The sequence below is a fragment of the Puma concolor genome, chromosome B3, assembly GCF_028749965.1.
Source record: "Puma concolor isolate L17-30 chromosome B3, mPumCon1.1.hap2, whole genome shotgun sequence".
Taxonomy (NCBI): domain Eukaryota; kingdom Metazoa; phylum Chordata; class Mammalia; order Carnivora; family Felidae; genus Puma; species Puma concolor.
The window spans coordinates 145,066,277-145,088,952 of record NC_141672.1 but is presented as its reverse complement, the minus strand read 5'-3'; the positions used below and the strand labels follow the sequence as shown (position 1 = coordinate 145,088,952).

The 22,676-nt window shown below is 50.8% G+C and overlaps 1 protein-coding gene across 2 annotated transcripts in view; it reads right to left on the bottom strand.

Moving 5' to 3' along the window:
- PDE8A (phosphodiesterase 8A) overlaps positions 1–22,676 on the bottom strand; it is a 155,448-nt gene that overhangs the window by 29,845 nt on the left and 102,927 nt on the right. Inside the window, exons 7-12 of one of the 2 annotated variants that reach the window (XM_086711654.1) lie at positions 22,487–22,565; positions 20,506–20,643; positions 15,140–15,228; positions 13,464–13,515; positions 13,319–13,361; positions 5,864–5,941 (exon numbers count right to left, since the gene is read on the bottom strand). In XM_086711654.1, coding sequence (XP_086567780.1) covers positions 5,864–5,941; positions 13,319–13,361; positions 13,464–13,515; positions 15,140–15,228; positions 20,506–20,643; positions 22,487–22,565 — 479 coding nt within the window. The remainder of the gene's footprint in view (positions 1–5,863; positions 5,942–13,318; positions 13,362–13,463; positions 13,516–15,139; positions 15,229–20,505; positions 20,644–22,486; positions 22,566–22,676) is intronic. The other variant, XM_086711655.1, reaches the window with a different exon arrangement.

Sequence of the window (22,676 nt, the reverse complement as noted above, 5' to 3'; positions counted from 1 at the left end):
CAGGCCGGAGGAAAAACAGAGGAAACAATCTAGCAAGTCAAGGCCAAATAGCCTCTTTTGTGTTTATAACAATCAAGCTTTTAATATTCAGCTTGCCACGATCCAGGAGCAAAAATGTTCTGGAAGACAATGCCACACAGGCTCTTTGTTTCATATATGGCAGGAGCGATTAATACAATTCACCATTAATCAAAATACATGACTGTTTGGTTAAATTTCTCAAGGCACCTTTTGGCATTTTCCACTGTGATGCTTAGTCTAGACCAACTAGGTACATACCATAAATGAGGCAGCAACTATCAGGTTCTGTCTGAAGTTTGTGGATTTTTTGTTTCTACTGTCAAGATATGGTTCCTTTGGGGTAAAGGGAAGGCTGGGCAGTGTACAGACAGGAAAAAAATGGACACACAGAGTTCTGTGTGTCTCCCTTGAAAGCCCCACTGTCAGGCCAAATGCTGTTTACCAAAGACCTTCAGGGACGACAGACTGTTCCAAAGCGTGATAGGTGAGCCTCGTTTTACCAAATTGAGGTCTAAGGAGAAACACTGCCAGATGAACCAACTCAGGGGCTCTTAAATGCTTTTAATTTGGGGGACCCACAACACTCCTTAAATCCAATGTTGGTGACCAGCATATGGTTGCCAGCTTTCCATTCTACCCAATAAGGTCATTAAACCAAAAAGAATAACCACTGTTTTATCACTACATCATAAAAGGACCTGTTCTCATTTAAAAATGTAATGAAAGTGGGGGGGGGGGGCGCCTGGGTGGCTCAGTCAGTTACACGTCCGACTTTAGCTCAGGTCATGATCTTGTGGTTTACAGATTCAAGCACCACATCAGGCTCTGTGCTGACAGCTCAGAGCCTGCTTCAGATTCTTTGTCTCCCTCTCTCTCTCTGCTCACGCTCTGTCTCTTGCTCTCAAAAACATTAAAAAAAAAATGTAACAAAAGGGACATCTTCTCATAAAAATGAAAAAAAAATAGCACAATGATGGCACAAAAACAGACACATAGACCAATGGAATAGAGACCCCAGAATTGGACCCACAAACATATGGCCAACTAATCTTGACAAAGCAGGAAAGAATACCCAATGGAAAAAAGATAGTCTCTTTAACAAATGGTGCTGGGAGAACTGGACAGCAACATGCAGAAGGATGAAACTAGACCACTTTCTTACACCATTCACAAAAATACACTCAAAATGGATAAAGGACCTGAATGTGAGACAGGAAACCATCGAAACCCTAGATGAGAAAGCAGGAAAAAACCTCTCTGGCCTTAGCTGCAGCAATTTCTTACTTGACACATCCCCAAAGGCAAGGGAATTAAAAGCAAAAATGAACTATTGGGACCTCATGAAGATAAAAAGCTTCTGCACTGCCAAGGAAACAATCAACAAAACTAAAAGGCAACCAACAGAATGGGAAAAGATATTTGTAAATGACATATCGGACAAAGGGCTAGTATCCAAAATCTATAAAGAACTCACCAAACTCCACACCCGAAAAACAAATAATCCAGTGAAGAAATGGGCAGAACACATGAATAGACACTTCTCTAAAGAAGACATCCAGATGGCCAACAGGCACATGAAGAGATGCTCAATGTCACTCCTCATAAGGGAAATACAAATCAAAACCTCACTGAGATACCACCTCACGCCAGTCAGAGTGGCTAAAATGAACAAATCAGGAGACTATAGAGGCTGGAGAGGATGTGGAGAAATGGGAACCCTCTCGCACTTTTGGTGGGAATGCAAACTGGTGCAGCCACTCTGGAAAACAGTGTGGAGGTTCCTCAAAAAATTAAAAATAGATCTACCCTATGACCCAGCAATAGCCCTGCTAGGAATTTACCCAAGGGATACAGGAGTGCTGATACATAGAGGCACTTGTACCCCAATGTTTCTAGCAGCACTTTCAACAATAGCCAAATTATGGAAAGAGCCTAAATGTCCATCAGCTGATGAATGGATAAAGAAATTGTGGTTTATATACACAATGGAATACTACGTGGCAATGAGAAAGAATGAAATATGGCCTTTTGTAGCAACATGGATGGAATGGAGAGTGTGATGCTAAGTGAAATAAGTCAGAGAAGGAAAGATACCGTATGTTTTCACTCTTATGTGGATCCTGAGAAACTTAACAGAAGACCATGGAGGAGGGGAAGGGGAAAAAAAAAAAAAGTTAGAGAGGGAGGGAGCCAAACCATAAGAGACTCTTAAAAACTGAGAACACTCTGAGGGTTGATGGAGGGTGGGAGGGAGGGGAGGGTGGGTGATGGGTATTGAGGAGGGCACCTGTTGGGATGAGCACTAGGTGTTGTATGGAAACCAATTTGACAATAAATTTCATATTAAAAAAAAAATAGCACAATGAAAAAAGGCAAGAAGAAGAAATAAAGGTCACAAAGACTGTCCTGTGTGTGCTCAAACCCAAAGGAATCTACAAACACTACTCTTAGAGCCAATGAGTAAGTTTATCAAGGTTACTGGGTACAAGGTCAATACACAAAAGTCAATTTTATTTCTAGAAACTGGCAACAGACAATTAGAAATTGAAATAAACATCATTAGGAAAGCATCCCAAAACACCAATATTTAGGAATATACGTAAGGAAAGATGTGTAGGATTTATACACTGAAAACGCAGAACTGAGAGGAAGTAAAAACAACCTAGAGACACAGAGCATATCGTACCACTGAGCTTTCCCTTTTCCCTGAATTGATCTGTAGATTCAAGACATTCTTAGACAAGACCCCAGGAGGCCGTGCGTGTGTAAAGTAACAAGCTGATTCTAAATCTTATACGGAAATGCAAAGGACTTGGAACAGCCAAGACAACCTTGAAGAGGAACAACTTGAAACTAACTACCAGATATCAAGAACTGTAGAGGCTGTAGCAATCGATGGTGGTATTGGTGCAAGAAGAGACTAAGACAACAGTGAAACAGAAGAGTCCAGAAAATGACCGTATACTTATAGTCCCCTAATTTACAATAATAGCACTGCAGCAAAGATGTTTGTTTTTTTTTTTTCCTCAATATGGTGATGGGCCAACTGGGTTTCCATGTAGGGAGAAAATTCATCCTTGAGCCCTACCTTCACCAGGTAGACCAATTTGAAATGGATCACAGACCTAAGGTGAAAGATAAAACAAGAAAACTTCTATGAGAGAACGTAAGAGAGTATCTTCATAACCTTGGGATAGGGAAAGATTTCCTGAACAGGACACAAAAAAGCACCAGCTATGATAGAAAACACTGATAGAATGAGCTTTATTAAAATTAAGAACTTCTGTTCATTAAAGACCATTAAGAGAGTGAAAAGGCAAACCACAGACTAAAAAAATGTATTTGTGATGCCCATATCCAAAAGAGGACCCATATCTAAAATATATAAAGAATTCCAGGGTGCCTGGGGGGCTGTCAGTCAAGTGTTCAACTCTTTTTTTTTTTTTTTTTTAATGTCTATTTTGAGAGTGAGAGAGAGGGATGAGCGGGAGAGGGAGGGAGAGAGAAGCCATGCAGGCTTCACATCATCAGCTCAGAGCCTGACATGACCCTCGATCCCACGAACCGTGAGATCATGACCTGAGCCAAAATCAGGGGTCGGATGCTTAACTGACTGAGCCATCCAGGGGGGCCCAAGCATCCAACTCTTGATTTTGGCACAGGTCACGATCTCACGGTTGTGAGATCAAGTCCTGTGTTGGGCTCCATGCTGAGTGTGGGGCTTGCTTGGGATTCTGTCTCTCCCTCTCTCTGCCCCTTCCCCACTCTCGCTCTTTCTCAAATAAGTAAACATTAAAAAATAAAATATATAAAGAATTCCTATAAGCCAACAAGAGAAACTCAATTATAAAAATTGGCAAAATATCTGAACAGCACTTCACAAAAGAGGATTTCCAAATGGTTAGTAAGCGTATGAAGGGGGTACTCAACCTCATTAGTCGTCAGGAAAATTAAAATTAAAACCGTACCCACCAGAATTGCTGAAATTTAAAATGCTGAGCTAACCACTTCTGGAAGGCTGCAGAGCAACCAGAACACCCACACCTCAGCGATAGGGGATGACCTGATACAACTCACACCAGAGAGACCTCTGCAGCTGCCCAAAGGCCCAGCAATTCCACTTCTAGGCAGGACAGGAACACGTGCCCACCCCCAGAAAGACTTGGGTAAAAACATTCACGCAGCCGTCCTATTATTTTAAGTAGGCTCCATGCCCAGCACAGAGCCCAACGCATGGCTCAACTCGGGGCTCGAACTCACAACCCTGAGATCAAGAGTCGGACGCTTAACCGACTGAGCCACCCAGGCGCCCCTGCAGCCTTATTCTTAACAGCCCCGAAGTGGAAAGATGAACACAGATACCTCTGAATAAAAGAACGGATAAGGGTGGCACGTCCCTGCGACAGAGGACTGCCGAGCAATAAAGACAATGAAGTACGGACTCGCCTAGCAACATGGATGGATCTCAAAAACCTAAAATAAGTGATAGAAGCCAGACTCAAGCAGCACGTGCTGTACGATCTCTGTGAAGCACAACAGGCCCACTTAATTTACGGTCCCAGAATCAGTGGCGGCCTCTGTGCCGTAAAAGGTGTGCGCGCGCGCGTTTTCTGTATCTGCTTTGTGGGGGCAGTTGCACGAGTGTTGAACTGCTGAAACTCACGGAACTGAACATTGGACATCTGAATTCCACCGTATGTAAATTATAACTAAGTTAAAAAAGAGTGGCAATTAAAAACCAGAAACGTTACAAGAAAAATGTTTAACTCTTAAAAATACAGAGAGGGACTGAGTCAGCCTAAGGATGGACAGAAGCAAGAGGGGAGGAGCGGAGACTGCTGTGTGTGTGTGTGTGGGGGGGGGTGACTTTGCCCCTGCCCGCTCTGCCCGAGGACTTGGGAGGACCACGGGGCTGCTCGAGTGGAGGCCGCGGCGAAGACGGTGGTGGCAGCTCCCGCCACCCCTGCAGGGCACCACGCACCCTCACCCCTCACACAACCCTCTGGGGACAGCACACCTGCCCCCCTGGTCACGGTGAGGAAACGGAGGCACGCGGGTCTACCCACAAAGTTGCGCGGACAGTACACGAAGCTGGGACCGGAATCAAGGTGATTCTGAGGCCAAAGCCCGTTTCTCGCCTGTGTAGCAGGGTGGGGCCTGCGCAGTCTTTCCAGTGCGGGACACATTTGTCTTTTCGGAGCCTCGCAACCAACCTGAGGACACTCGATCTCTTGTCTAATCTGAGTTGCTGTTGCCCTGGAAAGCTGTGGCTTTTTATCTAGTGACGATCAACTCCACACGCTTCCCTTTTCATCTCTGGGTCCAGGAAAGTACCCAGCCAGCAGTAACATGTGCCTCCACACTGTATTAACCATTTTCATTACATTTTAAAAACGACTAAATCATTCGGGCCACATAGCTATGTAATCTTAAAAAATTATATTCCAATTAAAACGTACTATTTGCTTAATAAGGGTCTTTTGCATCCCCAAATGCAGCTCACCTCTCCACCAAAGGGAAGTTTCCATGGCAACCCACGACGGACTATGTTAAGAATTTCTAGATGCACTGTGCACCACCCATACAGTAACGGAGATCAACAGACATCTTCCGCTGTTCACAGTTTAGAAAATCAATGATAGAATAGATAGTAAAATATATCCACGAAAAGGCTGAGAACGGAGCCCACCGGCAGGAGTCGGGGGAGGGGACACGGACTCGGGCTGTAGAGCGTCCCCTCCCCTGTCCCGCACTGCAGGTGGACAGGGACCCGGAGAGGAGACTGGGGACCGAGTGTCAGGAGTTCACCTGCTCTGCCCCTTCCCCTCGTCTTTGCACCTACCTTCACTTGCTCGAGAGGCAACAGCTCTGACATCGAGCGAGCTTTTCCTTCTGTCTTTGTGTTTGCCTGACTGATTATCTGTGGAAACAATTAAACTATAAATCACCTCTTCGAAGGGATTTTGACAACAGATTAGGAAAGTTACCAATTTAAAATTTTTCAACAACAAAATGTGGGAATTAGAACACCATTTAAGAAGCCCCCCACATCAACAGAATGCCCAGAGATGAAGGCTCTGACCAATGAGGTTTTAAGGGGGGGGGGAACTTCCTCAAAATGTCCCATCTGGTTATAGTCATAAGCAACTGCCCTATAGCTTCCAGATTATGTAGTTACAGAGTCCTGGGACATGAAGCCAAAACTAGAAGAAATGAACCCAGGAAAAGTCTTCCTATCATACGGCTGCATATACAATTGAGTAAAACGGTAAAAAAAAATTTGATTCCTGCCCATCCTTGCCTCAAAGGGAACTTTTTTGTTTTAAACAATACGTGCTCTAAAATGTCCCAGGAAAGAATGTACCTCTCTTCAAGGGTACACAGGGAGCGCTAATGGGGTTGGGGTCTATTTCAGATGACAGTTTATCGATCTCCCTGACCCCACGGCTCTCCCGGGCTGTCTCTGCCTCCTCTCTCCCTCGACCTCCCATGCCAATCAATGACAAGGCACGGGTGACCTTCCTTCCTGTCCCCTCCTCTGTGCAGGTGCTACACGTGGTGCTGAGCCTCTCTGACCTGTCCCCATTTCACAGACGAGGAAACCGGCAGCCGCCCTGCTGTGAGGGAACATGGAGCTGGCGCTCGGGCCCCCCCCCGCCCCGACCTGCACGCCGCGCCTTCTCTGCCTTCACTTGGCCCCCTCACCTGGAGTCCTGCTCAGCCACAGGATCTGCGTGCAGGCCCCAGGCACCCCTCCCCACCATCGGGAAGCCCCTTCACTCGTTCTTTGCTTCGTTCTCTTCCACACGGGCACCGGCAGCAAACTTGTCAAGTCACGGATGACCTCATCGTTTCTACATCTGAAGGACACGGTTCAATTCCTACCTGGCTTGACTGCGGTCCCAGACACAGCTAACCACTCTTTCTGGAAACTCACACTTTGCACACGTTCACCCTCTCCTGGTTCTCCTTCTGTCTCCTACTCTTCCTTCCCAATCTCCCTCTTCCTCGGCCCCCCTCGTCATGGCTCCCTCTTCCTCGATCCCAAGGTTGTCCTTAGCCCTGCTCATCTTCTCAGACAACACGTCTCCTTGGGAGATCTCATTTCTTCCTACAGAGGAAACTAACTCCTGTGCTGCTGCCCAATCCCAGGCCTCTCCTGAGAGCCAGACTTCCATCTCAGCTGGCCACTGGCCACCTCTAGCTGGACACCCCTCGGGAACTTCCAGTCAACTCATGGTCTCCCCCATATCCACTGAAGTTTGAAACAAGTCCTACGTGACTTCTCCGTACCTCTCCCTCAACTGGTCAGCTAAATCTACAGATTTTATCTCCTAAATACCTCTTTAATCTACCCCTGCTCTGTCCCTGTCCTAGCTAGACACGTGCCATCCTCCTCTGGATTATAATGACAGAATGACAGCCTCTCACACTGCTCCCACAGTCCCCAACCTTATCCCCAACCTTGTCCCCTTCATCCCATTCTCCGTAGGCAGCCAGGTGATCCTCCTAAAACAGATCACTCTCCCAATGACGACAATTCAATGGTTCATCACTATTTTTAGGACACGATTTAAACTCCCCGGTGTGGCACCTAGAGTCTAGGATAGCTGGATCTCCTCTTTCCAGCCACGACCACCTATTTGTGACGTGCTAGTTCACCTCACAACCTTCTACGCCTTGGCACGGACTGCTCACCTCCACTTGGGAACCTACCCCTCCCATGCTGCCTTCTTCACCTGGTTAACTCTCGATACTCCCGAACATGCGGCTCAGGTACCATAACCTCGGTGAATGTTCTTCTAATGCCTCCTTGCACCCCCAACATCGCCAGTAACCACCTACTTTACCGTCTACCTTCCTCACCGGCTCTGGAGGACACGAGCGCAGGAACAGCCTTCCTGTCTTTTTCTTGGGGGACCAGCACTGCCCAGCCATTAACAGACCCTCAACAGACACCTGCAAATCCCTGAGCGTGGGTGAAAGTACCGCCTCACACAACGCTCTGCTTCCACGGCTCCCTTGCTTGAAACCCTGCAGCGCCACGGGGAGCAAGCAACTGGCTGGCAGCCAAGGACAGGCCACTGGCCACAGTCTGCCTCTCGCCTCACCTGCCGTGACCCCACGTGGCTGTCAGCACGCCTGCCCCTCCCGCTTCCCACACGACGCCGTATCCTCTCTGGAGGCTCACTCCCTCAAGTCGGATCGCCCTCCCCCCTGCCCCCCGCCCGCCACACACAGACCCGGTATGACGGCCGTGAACTTACAAGGTCACTCCTGCATTCTTCTCCCCTGGAGCCACTCAACACTCACTCTCTGGGCGCCTCCCATGTACTGGGCCCTACGCCAGGCATTAGGGATATGAAGACGGATGAGGCAGGTCTCCTCCGGGAGACAGGCAGACAGCAGATGAGTTAAGTTTAGCAGATGCAGCCAAGAAGAGGAGGGGGCCATCTCCAGGAGGAGGAAGCCGCTTGCCTACAGACCAGAGTGTAGCTGTCCGGAAGCAAAATGCAGCACGTGTAACCAAGGACTGGGTCGGGGCAACAGTGGAAGGAGAAGCGCAGGCTTCCGTTTGTACTGAAGGCTTTAAAGTCACTTTATCGCCGTGTAAACACCGGATCTTCCTGGTTCCCATTCGAGACCCATCTCCAACAGCCTGCACCTGCTGGGGTGCCGCTCCCGCTGGTCGGCTCTCAGAAGCAGACTCGGGGATTGTCGGGGGGTGAATGCGGGGTTCACATCTCAGGCAGACTGCAAGCCCTAAGGAGCACGAGCCAGGCCCTCACCCCGCGGAGCCCTCACCACAAACAGGAGAGCTCCGAGGCACCCGGCCTGGTAACGGACAGCAGGCTGCACAGGCCTCGACCGCCCGGGCTCGCATCCCGCACCACCTGTGACTTCTGCCCTGTGCTCTCGGTGTCCTGTTCCATAAAGTGTGATCCTCCCACACAGCCCCATAGTTTTAGTAGAGAAAAACGAGCAGCATTTCCTTGCCTTGCTGGGTAAATCCAGGGAACCCCGGAGAAGCAGTGAGAGTGGGAACTGTTCGGCACCCACAAATGTGCCTCCACTGCCACATTAATGCTGTGCTGTCAGCATGAGCTCCATTAAAAAAAAAAATTTTAACGTTTATTTATCTTTGAGAGAGAGAGAGAGACAGAGACAGAGACTGAGCGTGGGTGGGGGAAGAGCAGAGAGAGAGGGAGACACAGAATCCGAAGCAGGCTCCAGGCTCCGAGCTGTCAGCACAGAGCCCGACGCGGGGCTCGAACTCACGAACGCGAGATCGTGGCCTGAGCCGAAGTCGGACGCTCAACTGACTGAGCCCCCCCCCGGCGCCCTGTAAGCTCCATTTTGGTTACAGGGAAGCTGAGAACTGGGTGTCTTGCACGACTTGCTTACAGGTCGCTGCTGGGAGCGTGGCGGACTTTCAGAGAACTTTCTCGGCATTCTCAACAGTTCGAGCATTTGTGGACTGCCTGCTCTGCCCCGGGACCACCGACCTCCCAAGAGCCTGGTCAACAAGCTGCTTGTCAGCCCTCCTCCTCCTTGGTGTCTCTACCTCCTCCAACTGAGAAAGCCGGCTTCCTGCAGACCCAGACTAGCACTCCAAGGCCTCGCAGGGTCTGCGAGGCCCGTACCGGTGGCCCCAACCCCACAGCTCAGGAGAATACCTGTAAAATACGCTGCCCGACCTGGAACATGGCCCGTTCCTGGTGAGGCCTTTCCCGCCCATCTTGTCCTGTGAGCTACCCAGCCCCCCACCAGGGAACAGAGCGCAGGCCTCTCATAAGCAAAGACACATGCCGCCTGGCACACGATGGCTGAATTCTGGTTGCACGAAGGACTTCCACATCCTGCTTCCCTACACGTGCCCTCCATGTCTGCTGGTGTTGGACCCCCACCCTCAGCGCCTCTCCTCCTCTCGTCAGGAGAGCTGCCCAGGCCCACGACTCTGGCCTCTCCATACGCCCCCAGACATCTCCACTGGACCATTCCAGGCACCCTAGATGGACCAAGTTCAAATCTAAACTTGCTGTCCTCTCCCTGCACAAACCTGCTCTTTCGCCCGCACTTACTATTTTCATCTGTGCCATCCAGTGGCCAAGCTAGAAATCTTGGTGACATTCTCAAGTGTCTTCCCTTCATCCCTCACATGGTGCTGCTCCCAAGTCCTACTGATTACACCAAGTGACTCTTTGCCTGGAGTCTTTTCTCCGTACCATCACCATGACTGTCTTTCCCGGAAGGGGTCCCTTTTCATTTACTTCTTTAAGGACAGACTCCTGCCCCCTCTGCTTGCAGGAGGAAATCCAAGCAGGCCTGACCCGGCATCACCTGTCTCGACGGCTTTATGCACGCTGCTCATCCCCGCAGGAATGTTCTTCCTGTCCTGGGGCTGACCCCGCCCTCTCTCCAGAGACCAGCTCAGCCCTCGTGTCATCACTGCTGGCACGTGACGCCCGTTCTCCCCCACTGTGGCACGACAGAGTAGAGTCTGTTCAAATTACTGCTTCCTTCCCCCCCTCCAGTGAACTCCACGTTCATTTCTGTGCCGAAAGCTGGCTCAGAGCTGACTCCAGACCGACTCAAGGTTTACAAACTGGACAGATGACGCCTGTGGTGTCTTCGGTGACACACGGCATCATGTGCTTCCAGCCGGGTATGAAAGACCACAGGTGCGGCAGTGAAGCACGGCTGTGAGGAAGCCACTGTGCCCATGGTGACGGCGACATCGTGCCAGGACGTCGGCAGAGCCTCGGTGTCCCCGGCACACCGCTCCTAGGGCACGCCTTCGACAGTGGGGACGGTCACCCAGCTTCCTGTTTGTCTCAGATCAATTCTTAAGCTTTTCGTCCATTCTGTGAGCCACCCTATTTCCTTCCACTAAACTCCTTTTCTGCTTCAGAAATGACAGTGCCGTGTGTAACCGAGGGTCCTGGCTGGTCCGTGGCCCGTGACCGCTTCCCTCCCTTCCCGGGGCAAGACCGTGGTCGGTAGAGTCTTGTGGACATAAAAGTGGTTACGCTGCTGGGGGGCGGGAGGAGACCAGAGAGCCAGCTCCTCGGGGTGAGATGGGGAAGACTCCAAAGCGGGCACCAATCAGGTGCCGAGACAGAACGGCCCGGCACAAGAGCAGTCTGGGAGGCTCTGCCCTTGCCCGACACCTAGGACCAGGTCAGTGAGTCCCCCTGCCAGTCCCCGCCCTGCTGCTTCCTGGCCGCCAACTCTGAGGTAGCATTTACCCCTTCCGAGCTTAGTGTCTCTCTCTGTAATAAAGGGGTGTTGGCGACAGCCAGGCCTACCTCACAGGGCTCTTCCGAAAGAAAACAAAATATCCAAGTAAAGGCACTCTGTGACCTTGCAGCGTAAGGGTCAATATCCTGGGGGGCCTGCGTTCGCCGGCTCCATCCTGACCCCTCCAGCCCTGTGGTCCGGCTTCTGCCCCCACCACCCTCCTGACCCCGCACGTCTACAGGTCATAAGCGCGTTCTTGGATGCAAGAGCCGAGGTCTCTCTCCACCTCTGGCTCCGTACTCCCCTCCCTCACCTCTGCACGGTCAGCTCTGACTGTGATCCAACGCTTCCCTCTCCCCTCCCCTGGCCGCAGTAACACCCCCCACCCAGCTTCCTGTTCCCCCCCTGAGCCCGGTGCAGGTGGGTCTCCAGGAATCTTCTCCCCGGCTCCTTCCCTGCCATTTGTCCTCCGTAACCCTTACGACCCCTGGGCTCCGTCTCGTCAGTTCCACACCTGGGTTACTTGCAAATGCTTCGCTGGCCAGCAAGGTTACATCTGTCCCAACCTCTTTGCAGAACACAGGAACAAGGGCTCCGGTACTCAACAGAAATCATCACACTACTCCCCTGCTTAAAGTCCTCAGTCCCCACTACCTACAGACAAAAATCCGAATCTCCTACCTGGTATCCAGGGACCCTTTGTGATCCCAACTGCCCTTCCACACTGACAGTCAAAATTTAGTCCTGTTTTCCCTTGAACATGTTCTGACCTTTCCCTCCTCTACGACTGTCTATATTTCTGGAACACTTTTCCTTCCACACCCCTCTCCTTCTTCAATCCACGTCTCTCTGTCTGGAACTCTCCCCCCTCCTCCTCTGGGCCACCATGGCACCGCTGGTCCTTTCCCTTCTCGTTGCCGTTCCCCTGGCCATCAGCTGGTCTCTCTTCCTCTGCAGGGAAAGCCCTGACCGCTCCTGGCGCGCCCGCAGAGTTGTCCGAGTCTGTGCTGGAGACCTCCAGAGCTGGCCAGCCGGATTCCAGGCCAGCTCTACCGTGTCCTACGTGGGTTACCCTTGAGCAAATCAGTTAGCCCTCCAGTTTCCCTACCTGTAAAAAGGGAACTTCATCCACAAAGTGTCTACCCCCTGGGTCACTGCAAGGGTTCAATTACATACACTAATTCAAGCACTTAGCACAGGGCTGTGGGCACAGTACACACTCAGAAAAACACCTAGAATGAATGAGCGAAAGATTGAATGAATGAATGAATGAATGTATGTATGTTTGTATGTATGTTCTGGGTATGTCTGTCTGTCTGTCCTGGCACTGCAGGAAGCACCTCAGCAACAGCTGGTGGGACAGAAGACAGAGTCTTCTCCCTGGAGGCTCCTACGGACTGGCTGGGCAACCACCCGGCACGGCAGGCTGCGGTCCAGCACCCAGGTGGGCTTGCTGGAGAGCCTGTGGCTTCACCCAGGGTGGCCAGAGTAGACAGTGGGCGTGGTGAGGCCACGGCACACGCTGAGAGGAAACAGGCAATTCCAGGCCAGGGGGAAACGTGTGCGCTAACAGATGTGGGCCTAAGCGGGTGTGGTCTGAGGCATGACGGGACAGATATGGGGCGAGCCAAGTCTGACGGGGTCCAGCTACCTCCCTACAGGCTGGAGGGGACTACTGTCCGATGAAGACATCCCCGCTCAGTGCTGTAGCCTGACACCCAACACGGTTGCCTCCCAGAGCACAGATGAGGCCAAGAAACCACAGTTCACTCAATGCATCTTCACGTAAGTTCGTGCACCGGAGGTGACCAGTTCTCTCCCCGCAACACATCTTCACAGAAGTTCACGCGTTGGACGCGGGTTCTCTCCCCACCCCACGACACCCGTCAGAACTCCCACGGGCGCTCGGGTCCCTGCCTGGGAGAGGGAGGGAGAGAAACACCGCCACGGCACTAGGGAAGCAGTCCCTCCTGCGCACGAGGCACCAGAGTAAGGGTCTGTTTCTCTTTTTTTCAAAAGCTTGACGGCCCGGAAGAACGAACGCGGAGCAGCATACCTGTGTGAGGGTCAGACTGAACACTTTCAGTTCTTTTCTCGGCCTAGAAATGAACGTAAAAACCATTAGTTCTGATTGTCTACTTTATAGGAGCAGGAAGTCTTGCCGGGGTACACCTGGGGGCCCCAGGGCTCCCCTTACGTACCTTATTGTTGCCATTGCACACTCTGATAATGGACACATAGTGTCTAATTTTTCTGCAAGTAGAAAACAAGGCATTATTTCTCTCCTGGCTCTCTGTTCTGATGGATATGTAGCTAATTTTCATCATGAAAGAGCCTCTCTCTTTCACAATACACAAAATGCCTGGAGCAGAGCACGTCTATTGTTTGTGGCCAAGGCCACCAAGAAGCACCCCAGAGTCTACACACGTCCTCTGGTGTCTCTGTAGACAAGAAGTTGACTCTCTAGTAAAAACAACACAGCTCTTCCAAATCATCACAACACAGAATAAAAACACCCATGTTTTAAAAAATGGACTGGTAACCAACGGAAAGCCTTGAATTCCTTAGCATCTTTTCATTTTCACAGCCCTTTGTATTAATGATCTTTCCCAGGTTCTAACAAACAGTGTGCTCACAGTCACTCAGGGCAGCGCCACAGGCCACGCTGAGGGCCAAGGCCACATGTAGCTGGGGGGGGGGGGGGGGGGGTACTAAGACAAAGCACCCAGGGCTCATCCTGGAAGTTGCAAACTTGACTCCTCACTTATTTACTGGGCCTTCCATTTTTCCCTGGATAATTAAATCCCTATATAATTATTGCATAAACTTTGGAAAGGACATAAAAAGGCAAAGAATCAGAACAGAGAGCCCACACAGACCCGCCTCCCTGAGGCCATCGCCAACCGGCAGCCAAGCCTGGTGACCAACCACGTGAGCCATGTGGTCACCGCGGTGGCCCCGCTCCGCCGAGCACCGGCGGCCAGACCCTGGGCCAGAAACCCCACCTCTCCAGCCTCAAGTTTCCTCATCTGTAAAATGGAGTGCCGACGCCACAGCGCGTGCTTAGGAGGCAATGAACTGACGTCTACCGGGCACTGGGAGCCTGCCCAGGGAGGGCCGGGCTCGAGGCACGGCAGCAGCTGCTGGGACCGCCACCGCCGCATCTCTTCCTGCTCTTTTCTCTCCTTCTTCTATTTTCAGGATAGAAATCACGCACTGGGTCTGATTTTGCATTTTCATTTTTGCATTCATCTTAAGCTTTTTCCCTGTTTAATTTTCTATGATCGTCATTTCTAATGGTTGCCTATTTCATCGTGGGGTGTCCTGCAATTCACATTCATCATTTCCCGGTGTTCTTCCTATTTAAGATAAACTCTGAGACAAACCACAGGGCGTTTTCGGGCTCCTGCTAGACAACACTTTGCCATCTGCAGTCACATCTGTTTTACGTGAGAATTTCTATAAAGGGCAGTGTTTTAAATACTTTTATATCATTTGATAGGCCTAGGCAGAAATAATACACAGGCTATCAACTGAGATAAAAACCTTCTAAATACAGGGAGTCCACCAGGTAGTGTCCCTCACACACAGCTTAATAAAGTGACATTCTGATTTAAATACGGGAGTCTCTTTTGTGTCCATGCAGCATAAGCAAGACTGTCTGGAACCTGGTGGTTTCAGGTCACAAGTGGGAGGGCCAGGCCATAGCCACAAGGGATGGCCTGGAAGAACGTCATTCTTGGATGACATCTGACTTTGTTACAAGTCTTTCTTTTAAATTTCTGCATGCAGTTCCTAACTCACTTAAGTATTCAGAGCAAATCCTGCAATAAAGCCAAGCAGAGCGTGCTGACCGAAGTATGCTGTCTCCACTCACCCTCCCTGTCCGACGACAGGTACTATCTTCACGTTCTGTTGTACATTGTCTCCATTTTTCTTTTTGGCATGGTAAATTCCTTGCCACTCCTAAAAATGGAACATAAGCATCATTACACCGTGTGTTCAGAGCATAAACCCAAGAACATCTTCCACTCAGGTTCGGGTTCATTTACCATGGCTAAAGCGATTAGGATAAAGAATTACCCCAACCCCAAACAGGATTTTGGGTAACCTGGCCATTTTCCCCAAGTCCGTCTCCTCGGGGGCTGCTGACAAATGCCAGCCCCCCACAGTCTGAGTGGTGACAGGTCAGCGGCCGGCTGCCAGCAAGAGGCCCTGGGCCCACTAGTGAATCACTGAAGAGCGCCGGCTCGCTTCCCCACACGGATCCCTCCTGTCCTAGCTCCTGCCTGTGCAGGGGAGGAGCAGTGCGGCCTCTGCCCCTGCATTCGGGAGGGGAGACCCTCAGGACCCGGGGGCGTTGTGTGAGGGCCACGGTCCCTCCGTGGAGATCAGGGAGGGGAACAGCCAGGTCTGGGCTCAGGTATAACACATCAGTGAGACTTTAAAAGCCGGGACCACAGTTACACCAGCTGTGCTCCAGTGAGCAGACAGAATATACAGGATCCTTTTAGAACAAAACTGCAGCCTGGGACAGGAGGTGCACACGTGCCGTGACCACAGTGAGAGAACGGGGGCTATAGGTGGTTCCCTACCCCTGGGGTGGCAAGGACAAGCCTGAGGTAGAGCGGGGTTCTGTTCCCGCCCAAGAGGTTGGGAATCCCTCCAAGAGTCACCAAGGTCCTCAAGCTATAAATATCCTTAAAACCCACTGTGGGACACTGAACTTCTAGGGTGTTCCATAACCTTCCTGCCCTTCTAGATCCCCCGGGACCTGGGGCTGACCCAGGCGGGAAGTCTTGGTGGCCTAGCTCCAATATCCTGTCTAGACCCTCACACAGGGTCAATTCTGGAATCTTCCATGCTTACGGCATGGCAACCTGCATGCAAATGCCAATAGGAAAATCTCATTTTCAGGCTCCTCTGAGAAAGCGGACTGAGCAGAAACCAGGACATTCAGACAGAAGCGAAGGATGGTTACCGATGATTCTCAACGTATTTCTAAAAACAGTGGGCGCCAAGGAAGGACTGACATAAAAGCCTGAGAGCCCAGCTCAGGGCTTACTTGGCCCAGAGCAGAAGGGAGCTGAGGCTCTTACTCACTACAGTTCTGAGGGGAGACTGGCCAGTGCCCAGAACAGGCAAGGACTAAACAGGGGTCCCTGGGCAGGAAGGTACAGTGCGTTCTCCTCACCCACAGCCCGCGTATCCCCCAAGGGGGCTTCAGCAGACAGGTCCAAGACTTACTTCTGAAGCTCACGATCAAGAGAAATATGGGAAACTGACTGTGGTGATGTTTATAAAACTGTGAACAGACCAAACACCACAGAATTGTAGACTTTAAGTGGGTGAATTGTGCGGTATGTGAATTCTCAATTATTCTCACTAGAGAATAATTCTCTCAATAGAGCTGTTATATAAGAGAGAAAGGGAGAGGGGCGCCTGGGTGGCGCAGTCGGTTAAGCGTCCGACTTCAGCCAGGTCACGATCTCGCGGTCCGTGAGTTCGAGCCCCGCGTCAGGCTCTGGGCTGATGGCTCGGAGCCTGGAGCCTGTTTCCGATTCTGTGTCTCCCTCTCTCTCTGACCCTCCCCCGTTCATGCTCTGTCTCTCTCTGTCCCAAAAATAAATAAACGTTGAAAAAAAAAAAATTTAAAAAAATAAAAAAAAATAAAAAAAAAAAGAGAGAGAGGGAGAAAAATGAGAGACCAATTCAATCCATCAATCAATCAACACTTTAAAATACATCTGCAGGATTTTCTCTCCTGTCTGAAAAGACGTGGGCACCAAGCAAAGGTGGAAAAGAAGCCAATTCGGCCAGAGCTGAACAGTCCGGCCAAGGAACAGGCCGGTTTGGGCAGAGGTTCTGCTTGGAGGAGGACAGTTTCACGTGTAAGTTTTTCAGTTGCCAACAGAAACAAACAATAGTTACTCATCGCAGATCGTATTTCTTATCAGAAGCAATTATCTATCATAAATACATAAGTTTTAGCTCCCGAGAATACCAAAGCACGACCTGAGAACGCGGTTACGAAGATTCAATCCGGAAAAGCACGAGGTCCTGACACACGGCAACCAGTAAATGGCTGTTCCGGCCCAGGTGGTTTTGCACAGGCCTCTCTCTGCTGGCCGAGCCCCCCTCAGAACGGCACTGGGGCCCACACCTCGCTTCTGTTCGGGGGCAAGCTAAGCACCAAGCTGGCATCTCTGACCATCAGGACAGCCCTTTCTTGGTGCCTGGTGTCTAAGAATGAAATCTCTGTCATCCGCTGTCCTGTCCCCAGGGTCTGCACATGGTAAACAGTCCAGGGACACTGGAGCTTCTGTTCACTGAATGGAAAAGGCAGGCCGAGGTCAGACTGTAGAATGCTTGCAGCCAGGCCAAGGGATGTGACCTCTACACTGGCAGAGTGACGTGATCAGACTAATCACTCGGGAGTGGGGAGTGCGCTGACTGGAGGTGGAGGTCACGGGTCGGGGAGACCTGACTGGGTTCAGCCACCACAACCCAGGGTTGGGGAGAAGGCCCTGCGTAAGGTCAGGCCCAGGCAGCGGACTCTCCAAGGCAGGGGTTTAACAGACGTCAGGGCTGAGTGATGGACTTGACGCCGGAGGGTAGGGAGGAGCCCAGCAATGGGCTTCCGGGCAAGTGTGAGGACGGCCGACAGGCAGAGGCGGCAGAGGCAGCAGAGGCTGGAGGGGACGACAGGAAATCATCGCTGTCAGACAGGTGATGGTGGGACGTTGCACGAGGCCCTGGAGAAGAGGCTGGGGCTAAAAGCGGGAGGCGTGGGACATCCGTGTGGAGTAGCAAAGGTGCCTCAGCAAACAAGAAGCTTTCTGAGGAGCACAGCATGGATGAAGGACCCCGGTAAACGCGGGAGGAAACGTGCACTGAGGGAGCCAGTGACGGAACAAAGCAGAGGACCTGGAACTCCAAGTTCTGAAAAGCCAGTGGGGGCTCTGTGGCCACACGTCATTATTACAGGCAGACACCCGAGCAGCCAACATTTGCTCAGTGCCCACGAGACACAACTTCCAAGGGAAGAAAATTCAGTTTCTAAAGGAGAAGAACCCGTGTAAGGTTTGGGTGTCTGAGAAGAGGAGACCGTAGGCTCTAGAGCCTGCGAGACGAGTCCTGGGGACGAGGAAAAGGGGGGAGTCGGGAAGGAGGTGCAGGGATGCAAGGAAGCCTGAGCACGGAAGCTGAAAATCAAGGTCACCTAATAGCAGCAGGTGCTCTCCCAAAGAGGGGCTGCTGGCTGAGAACAACGGGTGGAGGGAGTCTGCGGAGGGTAGTGTTTGCAATACTCCTCCTTTGACCATCATCACAATTTCTCCTCTATCCCTAAGGGGCACACCTGGAATGTGACCCTTCAAAGCCCCCAGCGCTGTCACCTAACTACTTCTAAGTTCCCATTCTGGTTCCCAGGGCCTGTCTGAGCTCTCTCCACTGAACCCAGCACCACTGTTACCCAGGGCAGCCGACTCCTCAGCAAGCCCTTCTCCCTCCCTAGGGGACCCGATCAGAAAGGCCATGTTTTCTTTCACATCAAAAACCTTCCCGGCTAAGCGGCCTGTCCTGTCGCAGTGCTGGCCGAGGGACCAGCAGGTTACTGACGAAGGACAAACGGCTCTCCCCGGGAGCTCCGAAACATACAAAATAAACAACCGTGTTCCTTTCTGAAATAAAACAGTAGTGGGGTCATAACACGATAATCTTTCATATCCTCTGCTCACAATAGATTTTAGAGAACAGGTCTCAGGTGTTCAAGCTTGAGGCCCCTCGTACCTGGTGCCAACAGCATTACGTAGGAGGCGAGATGCCCTTCACACGGATCTCGGTAGATCCCAGGGCCCGGCTCTAGCCCGCTAACGGCCCCGTCCCCACCTCCACTCTCTCTTTGGCGACGAGCAGGGGCCCCCCGTGTTCGGGTTACCAGATGGAGGCGCGCGAGGCCGTCATCTCCGGCTCGCGCCCGGCTGGCCCGCATGACAGAACCGCCGGCTGACCCAGTGGCAGCATGGGGCCTAAATGCCAGGATTGGGGAGGCCGTGGAAAGCCCTCCCAAGGCTTCTGGGACTGCTGCTTGGTCACCACCCTCTGAGGATGCCCCTTCCAACTGAGGTGGGGGGGCCGGGGTCAGCCTGGGCAGGGTGCTGAGCACCCGAGGCCTACTCCCTGCCTCGGCCTCCATGCTCTTTCTGGAGGACCTGCCACTCTCTCCAGCAAGAAAATCATCATCCTTGACAGAACGGCTGAAGGAACGGGATTCAGGAAGTGCCCGTTAGTTATTCCCCAGACGGCATGTCACTGGGCCCTGCCTGCCCTGTCCTTGTCCTCCCCTTGCTCAGCACCGCGGGAGAGCCAAGGGACACGAACCCACCAAGGGTGTCTCCGGGGCCCCGGTGACGTGCTCTGCTAGACTACGGGACAGGCGCTGGCCGGATGTCACAGGGCAGCGGGCAAGAGAGCCGGTCACCGGTATCTCAAGCGTTTGGAGTGACCAGATGATCGGTCTCCCCGACTTCCAAACCTTCACGAGAGCCCGGCAGGAAAGACTGTGGAAAAGCAGCAGCCTCGGCATTTCCTGGGCACAACCCGTCTCTTGTCTAAAAACCCAGGAACCGTGAGGTGCCGGCGGGAGCCACGGCTCTGAGAAGTCGCCCTTCAGACTGGGCCTGCCTTCCGTCTGTCCCCGCCGGCACTGAGATCATGTGACTTGTCCCGTTTGCACCCTTGGAATAGGAGCTCTCTATGAAGGAGTCTGTGTTGTGCCCTTCTGTCTATGCCAGAATCTAGCAGAGTGTCTGCCCAAGGGAGGCATTCCAGAAAAGGCTGGATGAAAGCAGGAGGCCCAGAGACTTGTTGGGCTCAGAGGTGCTCCAAGACCACGGACCTCACCGGCGTGCTCCTCTGCCCAGAGCCATTTGCCAACACCTACCGCTCAGAAGATCAGTGATTAGAAAGATCAATTTATTTATCATAAAGATGAAAAGAGTAATTTTCAGTGCCAATTAAAATTTTTCTGTGTAACAGCTAATCACACTCTACCCTTTCTTGGCCTCAGTTTCCTCTTCCGCAAAATGGGAAAAATGGGGATGACGCCAGCAGCATTTCCTCGGGCTTCTGCGCGGGGTAGGACTCCGATTCCCCGGCGTGTGCAATGCTCAGTGAGCACCAAGTCTCCTTCCTGTCCTCTCTGTGATGCGAGAGTGAACAAGGGCCAGAGCCCTCACTTACCTTGCCTATCCTGATGCATGAATTTATGGTATCGAGCAACTCAGCCTTTTTTTCATTTACAGGCACTTCCGCTAACTCCTTGCCTATTAGTTCGCCTGCTTGATAGCCCATGGTTGTTTCAAACGCAGGATTTGCATACTGGGGGGGAGACAAAAGAAACAACATCACCCAGATTAGAAGAGAATTTGAAAAGAGGGCAATCAAGGGTATTCACCCCAAGCCGGCTTGTTTGCCTCCTAGAAAGCTCAAGAACCTGGAGCTCCCCACCAGAGTTCTAAAGCCCAAAGAGCACACCCCCAGGTGATCCCTGGAGTCCAGAGAAGCCACTGCTCCAGGGACACCTGGCTGCGCTTTCTGCCGTGGCCCCCAAGGCCCCCAGGAGAGATGGCCTGATCCCACTCGAATACCAACAGAGGAAAGAAGCCGCATGGAGACGGGCCCGGGTTGCTACAAAAGGCTTTTTGGGATGATGATACAGTAGGACAAAGCACCAGACTGAAGTCTGAAGCACTCAGACCCTCCTCTGCCGAGTCCCTTGACCCCTCTAAGTCTCAGTCTACGTATCTGTGTAATGGGAACAGAACATCTATCTTGCCACTCTCGTGATACACGTGAATAATCAAAACAGGCTATGAACTGTGAAGTATTTACAGATATAAGGCTGTATGGCTAAATTTCAAAGACGATTATAAGACTAGGATAAAATGTACAGGAAAGTTGAGCATGTGCTAATAATAATAGTAATAGTAATAATAATAATAATAATAATAATAATAATAATAATAATAAAATAATGATAAAGCAGTAACTGATGCTGCTTAAGATCTGTTTTCCTTGCTAGACACTATAGTATGCATTTCACACACATTAACCCACTTAGTCCTTAGAACATCCTTACAAAAGGCAATAATTAGTATTGTGAATATTAATATTATTCCTGTCTGGGGCACCTGGTGGCTCAGTTGCTTAAGTGTCCAGCTCTTGATTTCAGCTCAGGTCATGATCTCACGAATAGTGAGATAAAGCCCTGTGTCTGGCTCTGCACTGACAGCACGGAGCCTGCTTAGGATTCTCTCTCTCTCCCTCTCTCTCTGCCCTCCCCCTTGCCCCCAAATAAACTTTAAAAGACAATTATTCCCATCTGTACAGCTGAGAGACCACATTCAGAGAGATTAAATAACTTGCCCAACGATGCTCAGCTATGAAAGGGCCGAGCTGAATGCAACCCAGGCCTGTCTGACACCAGCTTGTACCCACAGCCACTGGCCCAGGCTGCCTCTCAGGGCACCAACTCCTGAAAGTCAGGATCAGCAGCTCTTTACAGAGAAAGTCACAAGCGAGAGGAAAGTGAGGAGCAGGAGTGCTCAGAATCAGAATCAACATCAAGGTGGAGCTGATTCTCAGACAAAGGGAGCGTTTCCTCGGCACAACCCCTCTCTTGTTATCTAAAAAGTGCAAGTCTTGTTACCTTAAGCCGCTTTTATGAATCCACTTTGCTAATAACGGGTCATTTGTTCAGCGACTACTAGGTTGTTCTGGAAATTCTGAGTAGTTTCTGGTAAATTTCTAAAGGTGTAAACTATCTTCAAGACCAGGGAGAAAGCCAAGAACCTGCAGACCTTGCGGTCAGAGCCTCCTCTCCACACCCCCCACCCCAACCCCCGGGGGTAATCCCTCTGGATAAAAGTCTCCTCTTGCTAAACAAACAAACAAACAAACAAACAAAAAGGTGAAAAGTAATAAATGCAAATGTGCTAGAATATTTTCTAGCACCCAAAGTAATCATTAGTATCTTTTCTTGTCTACAGGGAGCTTAGTTTAAACTACACATTTTATACATTTTGTTCTGATAATCCTCTAAGGAAAACTTGGTCTCTTGAACTTCAAAAAGAAAAAAAAAATCATACCTGAGGGGTTCAATCCTAAAATAAGAACAAACAAAACCAGAAATTCAGAAAAATGACCTTCCAAAATAACTAACCTGTATAACGCGGTCTTCACTTGTAATTTCAACTGCTTCTTGACTTTTCTCCAGTGCAGTGAATATTGAGTTACAAGCCCTTTATGGGTAGGAAAAAAAACAAACACTGATTAATGTAAATACCACAAAATGCAACACAATCTTGCGTTACTGCATTAACTTATTTAAATGTGTTTTTCATCTGATTATA